Raw genomic sequence first — 17,525 nt, forward strand, 5'->3', positions numbered from 1 at the left:
TCTCCCATTGCAAATAACTGTTGACTTCATAGAGAATTGTAATATGTGTAATAGTGAAGAAAATAAACGAGAGAACACCGTCTGATTCCAGTCTGTTTTCTTTTTGCAGGATATTTCAACCTACATAGAATCTTCAGTCTGTAGCCTTTTATTTTATTTAAAGGGAATTTAGTGATGTCGTATTACAGAATCGTGGCTTCGGCTCTGGTTGCTACAGTTTCAAGCTCAGACTGAAATTGCCTCTGGTGCTTTTCTGAAATGTGGAGGCTCTAGGAACACATGAACTCCAAGGATAAGGACCACAGACACAATCACAAGTACAAGGTCATATCTGTACTGCAAGGGTTATTAAAGCAACAAGAAAAGTTACAATTTCGCATGCATATGGAAATCCTATAAAAAACCTATGCAATAATTATAACTGTAGTCATACTCACAGCCTCAGCGATATTCTAGGATCTGATGGACCTCTCAATAGACAATCATCACCAGAGGGATGGTTCCTGCTGGTGTTTCCTGTGGGGTCATCCCTTGGGTCTTCCCACTTTTACCAAACCATGGAACCCTCTTTTATATTGTACTTCTGACCACACCTAACACCTTATGTATATGCATGAAAATGTCAACCGTCTTTTCCTTATTTGTACTTGCACACCCCATGAATATTGGTTGCCCTATTTTTCATAGGTTGTTTCTACAGTAGTTCCTCTTATTCTCATTAGCATTTACACCTGACATGTATCGTGTAGTCAAGACAGACATTCAAAGATGTTACAATCAGGTGTCTCATGGTCTTGGGTAATACATTGCAGTCTATCGCAATCACCTATTGGCACATCTTTAGTCACCTTGTGACCTTATGGACATAGGGTTATTCCTAGGTCACTCATTCATGTTAAGCATTCTTAAGCCTATGGCCTAGTATGGCTAAGCTAAAAACTTACAGCTCTCAGCCTGCAGGCCTTGCATTTCAGCCAGGGGCGGCTCTATGTTTTTTGCCACCCCAAGCACGGCAGTCAGGCGGCCTTCGGCGGCGTTTCTGCTGGTGATATGTGGGTCCCACGCCTTAAGCGTACCCACCGCCGAATTGCCGCCGAAACCGCGGGACCGGCGGACCTCCCGCAGGCAAGCCGCTGAAGGCCTCCTGACTGCCGCCCTCTCAGCGACCAGCAGGCTGCCCCCTGCAGCTTGCCGCCCCAGGCACGCGCTTGCTGCGCTGGTGCCTGGAGCTGCCCCTGATTTCAGCCATGCTTTACTTGTATACCTACTACATAGTCATCATTCCTAAATATCAATCCTATACTTCTATAATCCTACAATTTAAATCTATTTAGCATACATTGATTATATATGAAATAGCATATAAATTGACCATAACATCATATAATACAATGATAAATAGATGATAAAATGAACTAATTGGCTACAAGTCTGAGGATCTCAAAGCACATTACAAACTGAGGTCTCTGTCCTGCCAACATTTACACATGTAACTTTATGAGTTCAATGGGACTATGCATGTGAATAGAGTTACAGTCTTGTCCTTTGCTCTTAGCACAACAAAAACAATATGGAGAAAACATACAAGCACAGTTAACTCCCAGATAACTGTGTTTACTAAACAGCTGATTAGTTTTGCTAAAAAAACTGGCAGCTTCTAAAACATAACACATACAGTGAGTGCCAATAAAAGGCTCAAAAATTATTTAAAGGGATGCACCCTACCCCTATACACTAGTTACTCACATACATGTTTGTAAAATCAGGCCCTTAACTAGTCCCCACAACACTCCTATGAGACAAGTATTATTTTGCCTCCACTTTAGAGATAGGGAACAAACACAGAAGGTGAAATTCTGGCCCTTAGTCAGATGGAGCTTTGCCATTGGCTTCACTAGAGCCTGGATTTCAAGTGATTTGTCCAAAGCCATGCTGCAAATCTGTGGCAGAGCCAGGAAAAGAACCCAGCTTTCCTGACTGTCCTTGCCAGCCCTGGGCTCTACCCATTAGCCCATACTGCTGTACCCCCTGCCTCTGGCTTGTAGTAGGAACTTAATGATTTGTATGTGGCCAAACACAAGGTTGATTATTTGGCAAATTTTAATAAATGAACCAACAAAACTCTCCGCTCAGAATCCCTGCACCTTTCCCTGGAGGGCCAACTGGCAACCCTAAGGAGTTCTTAGAGGCTGAACATCAGAAATGTGGAGAGTGCCATCTAGCTGTGATAATGTACAACTACAACAGAAGAGGCAGAAACCTCTGGACCCTGGGGAGGGAAGAACATCCACCGCAGCACTGACAAAGGTCATTCTGCCCTGAGGAAAGTGCTCTTGAGTGACTTCCTCCAACCAGCCAAATCTGGTGTTAAGAGGGGTCAGTAAATGTATCATAAACTAGGAGGCTGGGACTACTGGGGTAAAAAAAGGAGAACAATGGAAGGAGAGAAGGATTCCTACAACTTAAAGGGGTCCCTAAACTGGAATGTGTAAAGCAAAGGTTGTCTTTCCCTCCCCACACCCTCTCAGAGGGTCTCTTGGGAGACCCCTTGTTCTCCCCTATCTCCAGAAGCTCACACCTAGCAATGAGATACTCTCTGAGGATGGCTGGATGCAGCATCCCACAGAGGAGCTGAGCTGTGGTTGTGAGCTCCCAGGCCCTGTGCTGTGACATAGCTGGGCTCCATAGTCGGTCAGAAAATGGAAAAATAATTTCCTAAAACGTTTAATCTTTTGTTGACCTTTTGCAACCAGCTCTGGGGTGCCACTAGCCCACCTGGGGGGCTGAGGGACATTGGGTCATTTAATGACAGCAGTGCTCAGCTCTTTGTACCATCTCTCATTCCTTTGGATAATATCTCACCAAGTTTCTGTCCACTCCACAGTTGTTTGGTGGGAGGGGAGGAGGAAAGGAGTTCCCGCAAGGATCTCCTCTCAGAGGTCCTTTCACATTGTCATGTCAAGGGGAGTGGGTGGAGAGAAGTTTAACTCCAGCAAAAGATGGTATAACATGGTCCAATAGCTGGAAGTTGAAGCTAGACACATTCAGACTGGAAGGAAGGTGTCAATTTTTAACACGGAGAGTAATTCTCCATTGGAACAATTTACCCAGGGTTGCGGTGGATTCGCCATCGCTGACCATTTTTAAATCAAGATTGGCTGTTTTTCTAGAATATGTGCTCTAGGAACTATTTTGGGGAAGTTCTATGGTCTGTGTTATACAGGAGGTCAGACTAGATGATCACAATGGCTCTTTCTGGCCTTGGAATCTGTGAATCTATAAAAAAGGGCACAGGACCAATTCTCGAACCTAGGGATCCATGGGAAGCCAAGACCATCTGCAGAAACCCTTTGCCCCCACACTGTCTCGGCCCCTTGGAAAGTCTTCCCCCAGCTCCCTGATGGCAGTGCTCCATTGAAATCCCACTACACTGGACTTCCCATGGGACTTCCCAGAGAGTCAAGTGTAGGAGCCAAGGTAAGAAGGAGCACTGGGAAGCACAGTTCTCAGAGCTCTGCTGAAGGCACAGGGAGAGCTCCCCCTCCTCTCCCTAGGTTGGGGGAGCTCACTTCCCAGAGCCAGTCCCACCCTCACTCTGGCCCATACAGGAGGACTCAGGCAGGAGAATCTGAAGTGGAAGCAGCAGGAAGAACTGCTGGCTCACTGGCTGTGGTGTTTCTGGGGATTCTAGTGTTTCTTGCCAATGTTCAGAGTAATCAGCAGCCTGACAGGTGCTGAGCCCTTTTGAAAATGCTGGTCTTACTCTCTCTGTGCCTCAGTTCTACATCTGTAAAATGGAGATAATAATACTTTCCTCCCTCACAGGAGGGGCGGGGGGAGGATTAGAGCTGAGTGAATAATTGACTTTTGGTTTGAAGAGGAACTGAAAAATAAAATTTAAAAATGGGTCCATTTCAAATGGATTGATTCCCCCCCAGCTTTTCAGTACAGAAATAAAAATAATTTGTGGGGGGGTTGAACAAAATGTTTCAAATGACATTTTCAAAATGAACTGTCAATGTGAAACAAAATGTGGAAATGATTCCTTTCAAAAACATCAAAACCTTTTGACATTTCCTAATTTTTTTCACCCGCAACTATTCCCCAAATTCAACCTGAATTTGCAAATAGTTCCAGTGCTCTAAAAAAATGCATTTTCCAGCTAATTTACCATTTGCTGAAAATCAATTGCCCAGATCTAGTGAGGGTTAATTAATGTTTGTATGGCCCACTGAAAGACTAACACAACGTACCGAGAAAGCAGTCACTCGATAGTGGCTGGGCCACAGAACAAAAGACCTGCTGGCGAAAGCTCTGGGGTTTTGGAGCTGAGGGAGGAGGGTTTCTCCTCCAGCCTCTGCAGTTCCAGGTGTGATTTATTTGGTAGTGTGTCTGCCACCCACAACTCATGGGTTTGCAATTTTAAGTGTGCTGAGCACCTGCAGCTCTCCCTGATATCAGAGGATGGTTTGGGCTGGGGGCTAGCACCTCTAAAAACGGAGACACTTCTATTTAGATCCCTCAGTATGGATATAGGTACCTAACTTCAGGCACTCAAGTTTGAAAATGTTGGCCTTCCCTTCCCTTTGGTAAGGCAGAGAAACCCCAGTCCTGCTCCCTGTGGTTAATGATGTGTCAGGGGCAAGAGATTAAAAGGAAACAAACGAATCTGAAATGGGCCTGGAGACCACCAAGTTCAGACCCAGACCAGATTCCCAACTCCCTCCAAGTGGGGGTGGGAGAGAAGGGCATTCAAGGGGTTTGGTTCCAGACCACAGTGAGCAGACAGGAACTCTTTGCAGGGCTGTAATATTACTGGGTTGGGAGAGCTAAGTCAATACACAGTTTTTTCAATCGTATGAGAGTAGCTGAGATCCCAAGCATTTTCCTGGAGAATTCCCTCAAAGGCTCAGTACAGCCCAGCTCTCCAATATTTAATACACAGTTGTGTAACCATTGAAAAAGGACACATTGTCCTGTACTTTACCAACCACGGAGACATACGACTCGTGGTTTTCTTCACGTCGTTTTCCTTTCAATGCCTGGACCTTTTCCTATATTTATTTACACACAAGCCTAGACTTTCTTTCCTATATTAAACCAGAGGCATTTACACCAAAATGTGGAATCACTTGAGAGCAAACAGATTGATGGATTCTCTGTAACGTGAAGTCTTTAAATCATGATTTACAGACTTTAGTAACTCAGAGGTTATGGGTCTATTACAGGAGTGAGTGGGTGGGTGAGGTTCTGTTGCCTGCAATATGCAGGAGGTCAGACTAGATGATCATAATGGTCCCTTCTGATCTTAAAGTCTATGAGTCCCTGTCCTGGTTTTAGCTGAGCTACCCATCTGCTTAACTGAAACACAGCAAATGCTCCTGCACTTGTTACATTCACTCCAGAGCACTCCCATCCACCACCAATACACACATAGGTAAAACCTGTCTTGTCACTTATCAACTAACCTTCATGTCCATCCATAGCTCCCAGGCATTTCCAGTTATCTCCCTCTCTTTCAGTATTTTTGGAACAGAATTAAATAATCACAGTGTGTCTGTAATCACTCCAATCTATATTAGATTAGAGATTCCAACAGTGTGATATTTCAGCTTCTTTATGAGAGTGGTGACTTTTTGTTGAAATAAACATTAGATGATTTTAGCTTTTTTACCCATATGAAAAGCCTTGAGCTGTTGCGATCAGAGCTATAAATACATAATACAATAACTTGTCTTTTAAAAGGAATAAATACCATGGTCATGTCTTCCACCTATTGCCAGTAACAATTCAGAATTTTATGTACAAGATCTCTCACCATATCCCTATGTATTATAAAGCTAGAGGCATGTTATCAATTCCTGGTTTGTTGATCAAAAAGACTGTTTCTTTCCTTTACATAAACCTCGATCAACCAGTTCTTTTATACTTGGGCACAGCAAAGAATAAATTCATGTAGAGTAGACGTAGGTGAAACTTTTCAGCTGAAACTTTTTTTCGGTGAGAAATGCAGATTTGACAACACCCAAGATATTTTGCTAATTCAAGCTGAGTTTGCTGAATTGTTTGTTGTGAACAAAATTCAGAAAAAAATTGAAATTTTGTTTTGAGATTTTTTTAAAATGAAACATTTCAGTTTTTGGTTTTAAATGATTTCAAAATTTCCTTTAGTTTTGTTTAAAAAAACGGTTTAAAATGGTTAAGATAAAAACAAAACATTTTGATTTTGTCTGAACAAAATGTTTTCTTCAACCCAAAATGATTTTTTCCGTTTTCAATTGACCAAAAATTTTAGAAAATTTTTGTTTTCAGTTCTAACCTCAAATAAAACTTTCCCCTGAATTTTCAAAATGGCCAATGAACTACAAAATCCGTCATTTTCCCCACTCAAATGTAGTTTCTCCCCCAGGAAAAGGAGCTACTGTACTTTTACATATTCTCCCTCTAGTAACAAGATGAAAACAAGAGAAATATCTCAAAAGTTAAAACAAGATTAAAGAACAAAATAAAATGTCCCACACAGAAGTCACAGAGCAGAGAATTAAACCCAAAATCTTAAGACTTAGACTCAAAATCAAATTAAAATATTATTTTCTGCTACTAGAAGGAGAGGCTGGGAAAAGCCATAATAGTGTTTGCCTGCAAAACAGCCTTACTCTGCCAGATGAGATGCCTCTATCCCAAACTATCTGAGCAGTGGACACGGACTAATTTCCCCCTGCCAGCGGTTCTACCTGCCGAAATTAACAAGGGATGGAAAATGTAATTTACCAGGAAGTAGAACACCTTTTAGCATCATTTTAATAACTTCAGGGATTGACTCCGTTGTACACTACATAGGTTAAATGAGACCTGGCCAGGAAAGTTAGGACCAAGATATATTGATAATGTAGGACCATAAAAGCTTGTAACGACTCTACTTGAAACAAATATTTAAACCCAATAATAATCAACAATACCATTAATAGCAGGACGGGAGATACAAACGTACAGCCCAACTTATGTCTAAACAGACAATGTCCTAAATTAATAACTGTCCCGAACAGACAGAATTTACCGCCAGCAAAGGAGGGATCTAACTGGCTGGCGAAAGGATAACGGGGCCAGCTGGAAGGTTGTTACCAACATACACCCCGCTATATTAACTGGCGAAGCACCAACACTGTGTGCTTGGTACCTGCGAGCCGTAGAGGAAAACGCGCTCCCTGCAAGCCCCACAACGTACAGCAGGGACGGTCTTCCCCTGTGCTTTGCACAGCAGCGCCCAGCGCCAGTCGCTGTCTCTTTAAGGGGCGGGGCCATCGTTGTCCACGGAAGTCCGTGGGCTTGGAACGTTGTGTATCATGTTCGCTTCGCAACCGCGTTCTGCGGAGTGAGACTGTAGCAGATCGGCCCGCAGCGGGGGCTCTGCCGCTCCCACCAGCCCCCGGGTGGTTTGGATCCACGGCTGGGAATCGCCGCTGTTCGTCACCCAGCTTTGCCTTCTGCTCCCCGGAGGGAAGCTGAGTATGAATGAAACTGACTACGTGGAGGCAGGGAAACGAGCGAGATGGGGAAGGTGAAGGGACAAGCGGTTTGGCTGTGAACGGAATGCAGAGGCTCGTCTCTAGCAGAGCCTGGCTGTGGCCCTCTGCCTCTGCTGCCAGGCCTTGCCTGGAGGAGGTTGCGCTCTGACGTAAGAACAGAGACTCTTGACCTGATTCTCGTGGGGGGGGGGGGGTCTCTACTTACCCATGGAGGGGAGCAAGTCAGCCCAAACCCCAGCCTCTGATCCCATAACAGCAGATTCTGGAGCTGACAGGCACAGACTCGCCGATGTTGTTTTTTTCTTTTTGCACTTTGGTGTAACAAACAAAACCGAACCTTGTAAATCCAGTTTTTGAGCATCATCTTGGGTTTTTTATTCTCCAGTTTTTCACCAACATTGAAGCAAAACAGCAAATGACAAATGTTTGATTTGGTTGCTGTTATTCTCTATCTAGGCTGCACTGCCCACCAATAGATACACAACTTTCTCTGTCATTTTTGATCTCCAGGATTATGATTGCCTGGGGCTGCACTGCTAGGATTTACCTTTTCAGTTTAAGGCCCCTTAATGTAAGGAAAAACCTGGTTTGGATAAGATGGGGTAATAAATCTGGCAACTCCCCATCTAGTGATAAACACAGCTTGATCAAAACGCAAGCCTTGGCTAAGACCACCTTAGTGTGCTGGGGGATCACGAAGGTGTCTGTTGTGAGATGCCAGGAAGTATCAAACCAATGTGCATCCTTATTCCCTGAACCTGCCAAAGACAAACAACCTTCAGCTGGATTTTTCTGGCATCTTGGCTTTGCCCTTCGCCTGGGACTCCGGGCTTGTGTTCTCTTGTTGAAGTTTGGCCCTTTGCTTCTGCTTTATCCAGTGACCTACCTGTCTTCAGGTTTTGCAGCCCTCTGGCTCCATCTCCTGCTGAAGGCCACAGAGTCCTCGGGTCCCACTTATATCAAGCTGGGCCAGTGGGCATGCACCAGGAGAGATCTCTTCTCTGAAAAGTTCTGCATCAAGTTTTCCAAGCTTCATGTCAAGGTGACACCTCATCCCTGGGGTTACACCAAACACTTCCTCAGGAGAGCATTTGGGGAAGACTGGAAGAGAGTCCTCAGGTTTAAAAGCAAGGAACCCATTGGCTCAGGTTGTGTTGCCCAGGTATATAAAGCTTATGCTGATGCCACTACTATTGATGACCCCCAGTTCGAGGAACTAGTGAAGAACTCTGAAACAGAATCTGCTTTTGAAGCCTGGGAAGTGTCTGGTCTTAGGGGCCTCTTCAGGTGGCCCTGGAAAGGGAAGGGTGGAGAGAGTTTGGAAGACAGTAGTGCAGACCAGTCACTTAAGGAAGAACATTTCAATGAAGGTATTAATAGAAATGCTACCTCTGAGGAGCAAATGTCTGGATCTCAGCTAACTACAAACACATCATCTATTGACAGTTTAGATGCGATGGACCATCTTATTCCAGTAGCCATTAAAGTAAGTAATATATATTGTAGGCGGATGACTGGAATTAGAGATTGCTGAGTGAATCTGATGGAGAGTTTAGTTCTCACGAAAAATTAATAGATGTGGCATGGGCTAAATGCAGTGTAGGAGAGGTGCTGCTTAACCTTTCTGCCCAGGCAGTTTTCCCAGTACTCTTCAGTTCCAGCCTATGGTACTGCTTGCCACAAAATGCTACTAATGCTCCTCAAACTTGATCCTCAACAGCCCTTGCTGTTGCATGTCTGGGACTCTCCAAAATACAGACACTCCAGTCATGCCATGTTGACTGCCATGTGGGCACTAGACATGACCACTAAGGCCCAATTTATTTTAAAACTGTGTATTGAGCTAGACTTCACTTTTGGTCTTAAGTAAATTGTCCAGCCCTTCTCTGCTTCTTTGAGGATGGGGAAAGCAGTTGTAAATTAGTTTTGGTGACATTGTAGACTCTAAACTGAATAAATCTGAGCAGTTTAAAGAGTATTATAAAGACTTCCTTTAGTCACATTTTGAACCATGGATCCATGGGAAATGTGCATTGTTGACAGAGCTAATAGCAGCCCCTTTTTGGTCTAAAGGGTATTTCCGTTGTAGCCTGGTGTGTGACTATTCAGGAGCTATCATCTTAGCTTACTAAACTGAATGGACTGGCTTCCCTACAGTATCGGCATTATGCCCATGGGAGATGATCTGCTTACAGTTGTTTCTCGCTCAGGTCCTGCATCCTGGACTAGTCCTCCAGGTCCAGATAGATCTGCTTCTGATGAAGATGGGCAGCAAGATCATTGGGCTTTTCCCGGGGCTCAAGTGGCTCAGTCTGACTGAAATAGTGGAGGAATTTGAGAAGCTCATGACTCAACAGGTGAGCATAATTCCATGCTCTGCATATACCGAAGCACAGTTGCTTCCTCTCTTTGTCATGCATCCACCTACCCGTTACTATCAGCAATTACAAAGAGACTCTGTCATCTTGTGCAGCAGCACTGCATTCTGGTGCACAGTAGTGACATCAGTAATTACACCAGGGATGTCTTCAGCCCGGGGTGTTTAGTGCCTCCTCGGTCAGGCAGCCAGGCCTTTGGCCTAGGGTACAAACTGTGAGAAGAGTCAGGACAGGATCAGTATCTGATAAACTTGCCCTTGCTTCCTTTCATTTCTCTTTAGGGGGATAATTATACTCACAGGATAGTCATCATTTCCAAATTATGGAGGGGACGTCACCCTCCTGCTTCAATCCTCGAACTGCAGCTGAGCGCTAAGAAATATATGTTGGGGGGGGGGGGTATGAAGGCGTGTGACTTAGAGAGGAAGCATGGTCTTGTGCTTAAGGCACTGGATTGGAACTCTGGAGTCCTGATTCAGTTCCTGACTCTGCTGCAGACTGCCTGGGTGACCTTTGGGAAGACACTTCTAATTTCTTCCTGCCTGAGTTCTCTGTCTGTAACATGAGGATGACACTTCCTTTCTCCCACCCTTTGGCATGTCTAGTTAGATTGTAAACTCTTTTGGGGGCAAGGAATATCACTTATGTGTATGTACAGCACCTAGTGCAATGGGTCCCGATCTTGGTTGTGATCTTGAGGCACTACTGTAATACAGATAATAAATAGTAATATTTGTCACTTTTCTATCTAATTGAGGTAGTTCTAAGATGCCTACCCCTGGGGTGCCTCATTCTGTAATATTTCCACCAGGAGAGCTTAGCTAAGGAGCACCATCTATTTTTTTTTCATTGAGGTTCTTGCTTTTTAACCAGTTTTCTGGTGGAGTTGGCTGAGCTCCATTGGGGTCAAGTGTCAGGCAGTGTGATGGTAGCTCAGGCAGGACCCTCCAGGCTTCCTGTCCTCCTAGTTCTGCACCCCCTGCACCACGCAGTCTCCCTTTTCTCTTCATCCCTCTTTAGCTTGACCTACGCTACGAAGCCAGAAACTTGGAGCGCTTCCAGAAAAATTTCCTGGATGTGGATTTTGTGAAGTTCCCAACTCCACTTCGCCCCTTTGTAACGAGAAACATCCTGGTGGAAACGTTTGAGGTAAGAGCTACAGCGGCCATGAGAAGGGTGGTGGTGCTGGAGGTTTACACTCAATGGTTGATCTTAACCTCAACACAAAGCCCTTTTCTAGAGGTGGCCTAGGGAGGGAAAGATGAGTGGTAGGAGAGTGCATCTCTCTGCTATTGGCTTAAATGTGTCTGGGTCCTTCTTTCACTCTTTCCTTTCTTGCTCTTCTTTTCAAGGTCGCATTCCCTGGAATAAGGGTGAGAAATGTAGTCTCAGCTCAGTGTAGGAAACTTTCCTGGGTGCCAAAAGGAAACCAGAACTGTTCTTTAGCAATCTTATGTTTCTGTTTGCGTTTTCTGCCCATAAAACACACTCTAGTTCTCCTTTTCTGTGTTAGGGTTGGGTGTATAATTCAGGAATCTAACCTGAGCTGGTCCATATAAAGGGATATAGTTGGGTTTGTTGGTTCATCTTCATTGTGGACCAGCTTTGAATCAGCTCCCAAAGCTGTTCTTTCAACCCCACTCCGTGTGTCAATTCTAGCTATATATTTTCTTGTCCCCAAAATCCCTCACGGCCTGTTTCACACCCACTTAGCCAATCACCGCCCAGTCCCAAACCTTTGCTTCTCTGGCTTCATCAGCCACAGTAAATTCAGCCTGTATTAACCTAGCCCCTTCTGCGGCATCTTCATTGCTCTGCCAAGGACAGGAGAGACCCTGACCCTGGAATGCGGGTGGTGAAGTGAGACATAGGGATCTATAGGATCTGTCTGACTCCCATTCTGTCTTTGTTTAAGGAGAGTCAGCCCATCTCCCAGTATCTGCACGTGGACATTTCCTCAGAGCTCAGGAAGAGACTAGCCAAGATGGGCATAGACATGCTCCTAAAGATGGTAAGAGTCTGGGCTGTGTTGTTAGAGTTGAACTGAGGAGGAGGGTGCCTTCCCATTGTTAAAATAATTCAATTAGCCTAATACATATGTATACACACACACACACACACACAAGTGTATTGCTCTGGGGAGCCATAGAACTGCATTTAATTAATATTTACACATCGCTTTGGAGATGTAAAGCACAAAGTTTTAAGTGTCATCTCGACGGAGGCTACAGGGCTTATAAAAGCCCCAGGGAAACCAGCTAACTTTCTAGTTCCATTTGTCAAAGCATCTGCTGCTGCCAATTTACAGGTAGGTGAAATATACTAAGCATGGAGCAAAGAAAATAAATCTGGCCAGCTCTTGCGAGCAATGCAACTTACCCTCCTTATTTTTCTATTGAATTGCAAGGCGGTGAGCCCAGTGTGGGTTTTGCAACCTGTAACTATTCAGTTACTCAGTCATGGCCAGAGTGAAGGCTGGATTCTGAATGGGTACTGACAATGAAAACCCTGAGTTCTGTCCAGTTAGGGCTTATTTCCAGAGACTAATGCTTTCTTGGTCTGTGATTCCCCAGAACTATCTTGGTCTCATAGCAAATCTTCGTTTTTGCTACATGCAGCTTTGCTGATGCACCCTGATTTTCGCCTACAGCATCTCCTGCTGTTTCAGCATTGGGCCACTTCTGAGCAGAACTACTAACTGTATCAGTGTGTATTGGTTTTGTGATGTGGCAAGGAGATCACGGGGGGCAGGACTGAACCCACCCCACTAATGCCATTTACCATCTAGTCAGGCGTTGGAACCAGGTCTCACACCATGGAAGATTTTACTCCAGTTACCTTTGTCCTTTTCATATGATAAATATCACCCCCTCCAGGTGTTTGTTGATAATTTTGTCCATGCTGACCTGCACCCTGGGAACATCTTGGTCCAGGGCACCGCCCATTTCAGCACTGGTCGCAAGGATCAGACCTCCATTGTGGACATGTGTGACACGCTGATCGTGGAAGTGCGGCTGTCCCCCTGCCCGCTCCGTCTGATGCTGCTGGATGCAGGGATTGTGGCAGAGTTGCAGGGAGCTGACCTTCAGAACTTCAAGGCAGTCTTCACAGCTGTGGTACAGGGACAGGTGAGGCCTGCTCCGGATGGGTGCTGACTGCTCTGGAGTTGGGGAAAGGGAGACATCTGGAGTTCTTCAGTCATCTCAGTTGTCAGCAGTACATTATACAACTGTTCCCCACACGAGTGCCATTTTGGGTTCTTAAAAGGGGGAAGGAAGGTTGCTGCCTCTCAGACACTCTCAGCTGCCTTGATAACTGTATCACACACAAAAGAAAGTGGGTTCCCTGGGTTACTCTGGGTTCTCCTTCTGAACAAGTTCAGTTAGCCCAGGAGAGTGCCAGGCTTGATTCGGGAGTCAGAGGGCAGTCGCAGCTCCCCAATTCAGGGTTGCTTAACCCCGCGGCAAGTTAGAGCTCCATGCAGGCAACCCCAGCTCACGCAGCGTGTGTAAGGTCCCTCAGGATTTAAGCCAGATTGGCAGAGCCCGTGTAGTGGAGCTCTGCTCTGCCACGCTGCTCCCCTCCTCATCCTCCCATGCCCTGCTCCCAGAATGCCCACAACACGCCCCTTTCTTCTCCTTGTCCCAGGGACTGGGGAGAGCAACGGGCACAGAAGGCAGAAGAGCCACCTCTGCCAGGTTTCACCCAGCTGAGAATTCTTCCATGCAGGGGGAATTCTCCACTGGCCATCTCCAGCCGCGTTGTGCCTCTAGTGAACTGGATGATGATGATGATGATAATAATAACGATTTGTTATTTGTATTATCATAACACCTAGGAGCCCCAGTCATGGGCCAGGCCCCCATTGTGCTATGCTGTACAACCATAGAACAAAAAGACGGTCCCTTCCCCAATCGAGCCCTGAAGGCTTCTGTTTATCCACAGCACAGGTACAGCCCACACATCAGCACTTCCACAACCCTGTTGCTGCATCTCATTCTTGAGCTGGAGGGTTCACCTCACTGCAAGAGGATGTAGTTCTATCTTCACGCCCATTCAGTCCTTGGCCTCTCTTCTGAGACTGCCAGCATGCATGGCAGTTAGTGCCAGCAGAACTTGTCCTGATTGGGTGAGAGAGCAGGGAGTTCTGGCCGGCCCAACACTACAACGCTCCTACTCCCAGGCCCTAAAAGGAACAGGAGCTTTAGGTTTTCCCACATACTGACTCCCCCCCGCCCCCAACCACTTCCTCTCTCTCAGTGTCCGTCTCTATCTGCCCTCAAACTCGTGAGGAGGGTAGTCTGACCCCTGAGAGCTCCCCCTCTGGTCGAAAAGGACCAGTGTACCCTGTTATAGGAAGCAATTTAATTACTACAGGTGCCAGTGGAAGCCTGAGAGTGAGGGCATTGTGTAGCTGCATTACAGATCTGGTGGTGTTACCATGGTCTGGGATTCTTAAAGACACATCTCTTCCTACTTGTTTCACAGGGGGAGAGAGTGGCAGAATTGATCCTTCATCACGCCAGGGCTAACCAGTGCAAGGACATAGAGAGATTCAAAGTTGAAATGGCAGAGCTAGTGACCAAGGCCAGGACGAACACTGTAGCACTGGGAAAGGTGAGCAGACTAAATATGGTACCCAGCCCAGGACACTATCTCTCATTGAGTACACCCGTGCTTTTAAACGGGCCCAGATTGAAAGACCAGACGCTTACACATCAGCCATCTCCCTTGTCAGTGTTACCAATTCTTTATGATTCTTTATTCTCACAGCTGGAGAAAAACTCCGTAAAGACCCCTAACTCGTCTTTTATTTCCTTCTAACTCAAAATAGTGTTGACTTTTTTTTAATCCAAGGAGTCGTAGCCTGTATCCTTCTGGCTAAATCCTGCTGGGACTCCCTTTGAAACCAATAGTAGTGCTCCAGTGGTGAGGTTGCAGAGCAAAGCAGGGGCCGATTGTTGTGTCTCCTCAACCCTCTTACCTCCTTCCTGGGCTGTGGGGTTAAGAGAGCCATAGATATTGGTGGGGTCTCAGCTGATGCCCTCTGAATATTTACCAACATCCTGATGGATAAGGCTGTCAATGGAGGATAGCAAATATTGTTCTCTGAGCAATATCTCTAATAATAAAATCTGACACTTAATATTCTTAGACTTTAAACTGATCATACAATATGCCAATAGCTTACTCTGGTAAATCCCTCCTGTTCCTGCTGGCAGTAGTTTTCATGGTCTCCTGATCAGCAGAGTTAACTTTTTCTTTGTATCTTTACATCCCAGCTTCAAGTGGCGAATCTGCTCTCCAGCGTCTTTAAGTTACTGATGACCCACAAGGTGAGGTTGTCTGCGTTCATTTCATTCTCCTTAAAAGTTGTGCCAGGCTTTGCCATCTGAAAAATGAGCGGGGGGAACCATTGGGATTGCAAAGGTGTGAGATGAGGGAGCGTGTCTGAAATGTGCTGGGGGATCGTGCATGCTATATTGCCTGCGATGTTTGGAGAAGAGTGCCTCAAAGCCTTTGAGGCCAGTGAGTGTTTTTCCATCTATTTCAAGGGGCTTTGGATCTGGCCTTCAATAGCCTGCATTTCAGAACTGACACCAGACCGTAAAAGGCCAGTGTCGGTGTCTCCATTTATTTTTTCCTTATATGAAAACTATTTGCTTTTTCCCCTCCATGCATTGATTCGTTATTGTCGGGTTGTGTAGGAGTGCTGGGCTCCATGTGCCGGTTTGTGAGGGGGTTACGCAGGAGTCAGGAGCTGCTGGCACTTACTTTAAAGCAGAAAAAAAATCACTTTTGTTTAATTGAATTCAGCTGAGCTATGACAAGTTATACCAGCTGAGGATCTGCCCTATGGACTTTACAAAGATCAGAACAGTGTCTAGGTCAAATGCTGGGGTGCTCGACCTGGACAGTGTCCCCTCAAACTTTATTTTATTTCAGCTGTTTGGATGTTAAACCCCATCGAACTATCCCCAATAACATTAAATGTGACCAAAGCCCCAATAAGGGCAAATCCTGCCTCCCGCTCAGCAGATGTGTAAGGCAGTAGGATGTGGAGCAGTTCTCTTGCATGGCTGGGGGGCAGGCTGCAGGCAGTCCAGATGTGGAATAGGGGTCTGATTCTGTTCCATGGGGCTCCCTCCATGGCAGAGGGGAGGGGGGCACATTGCCCCTTTTCATGCATGTGTACTTGCCTTGTCCATGGAAGCTCCTTCAGCGGAGTTGGCACTGGGCAGCACTCCTGCTCTTCCAGGGAGGGAAAAATCTTCTCCGATATGGAAGTGCAGAGCACTGTCTACTGGGCTGACTTAGGACGTCTCTTTTGAAATGATCAGCTTCCCCCTCCTTCTGAATTGCAGCGAGGCTGCTTTGAAACTGAAGGGAAATGAGTGAGCTCCTGTGTCGCAGTCCAGCTGTCTAGACACACACATGCCCTCCCAGCCCCCCCCCACCGCAGGCTGGAACCTCAATGGAAGGGGCTTGGAAAGCACAGACACCCAAGTCCGTTACAACCTCTGCACTTATGCTTTCAGGTGAAGCTGGAGAGTAACTTTGCCTCAGTTGTCTTTGCCATCCTGGTTTTGGAAGGGCTTGCCCGTTCGTTGGACCCCGAACTGGACATCTTGGAGGCAGCTAAACCACTTCTCATCAGAACCGCTGCTTCTCTCCTAGAGTAGCAGCAGCCACTGACGTTTGTCTTGCATTGCTGGGCTCTTTGGCAAGGACTGTCTGTGCTCCTTGGCAGCCGATGGGGGAAACAGCCTGAAGCTGGGGACAGGCCCTCACCTCTCATCTCTGATGAGAAGCAGTGGGCTATTCCCCATTAAACTGGGTATCCGCCATCACCACCTAGGCAGCATCCAGGTGCCAAAGACCTTTCCAGCTGGCTTCATGGTTCCCCATCCTGCCTATGAGAGAGAGCTGTTCTACGACAATAAAGCCCTTTAATTTGTATCCAAGTTTGAGTAACAAGTATTGACACTGAGCTTGGTGAGACTTGTTAGGAATCAGGCCTCCTTATTGATTAGTCCCACTTTGCTGAAAGGCACTCAAACTGCAATGAGAAGAGATCATACAAGTGGATAGACAGAAAAGCCTTGGAAATGCAATTGCAAACATCAAGAGACATTTTGCAGCTTGAAATGGTGGGTGGGTTCTGACTCCCTTAGAGAGAACTTTGCTTTCCGCCTTATGGGCCTTTTAGAATTTTACATGTTCATACAATCTAGTGTTCTTTGTTAGTTGGGTTTGACAGGATGTTGAGTTTTCCTTCAGCCTGACTGAAGTGACACTGTCAAGTCAGCTAGGTTCCCAAGATTGCTATAATCTAATGGGGGTAAGTCGTCTGGGTTAGAAACATCTTTGAAAAATGTTTAGATCTTACCGCTGTGGTCAGGAGTTTTAATTTAAAAAAACAAACAAAAAAGACATCTCTCTTGTGGAACAAAACCATGTGTGATCTCCCCCGTAGGCTAGCTCCTAAAAGCTATTGTTGGAATGGGCTTTAAAGAGCCAGATCAGTTTCATTTCAGTCCCAGAGGAGGGGATCAGTCATTGTCAAATAGGGCGGGGGGGAGGGAGTATTATTTTCAGGCTTTGAAGAAATAGAAGCTAT

At 45.8% G+C, this 17,525-nt stretch overlaps 1 protein-coding gene across 1 annotated transcript; it reads left to right on the forward strand.

The window, feature by feature from the left end:
• Nucleotides 1–7,771: 7,771 nt before the first annotated feature.
• ADCK2 (aarF domain containing kinase 2) lies at nt 7,772–16,901 on the forward strand. The gene is made up of 8 exons (XM_065422796.1): nt 7,772–9,012; nt 9,737–9,883; nt 10,925–11,053; nt 11,820–11,915; nt 12,781–13,032; nt 14,393–14,521; nt 15,187–15,240; nt 16,444–16,901. The coding sequence occupies exons 1-8, from the start codon at nt 8,041–8,043 to the stop codon at nt 16,585–16,587; spliced, it is 1,923 nt and encodes a 640-aa protein (XP_065278868.1). The 5' UTR covers nt 7,772–8,040; the 3' UTR covers nt 16,588–16,901.
• The last annotated feature ends 624 nt before the right edge of the window (nt 16,902–17,525 follow it).

The sequence above is a fragment of the Emys orbicularis genome, chromosome 1 (assembly GCF_028017835.1).
Source record: "Emys orbicularis isolate rEmyOrb1 chromosome 1, rEmyOrb1.hap1, whole genome shotgun sequence".
Taxonomy (NCBI): Eukaryota; Metazoa; Chordata; order Testudines; family Emydidae; genus Emys; species Emys orbicularis.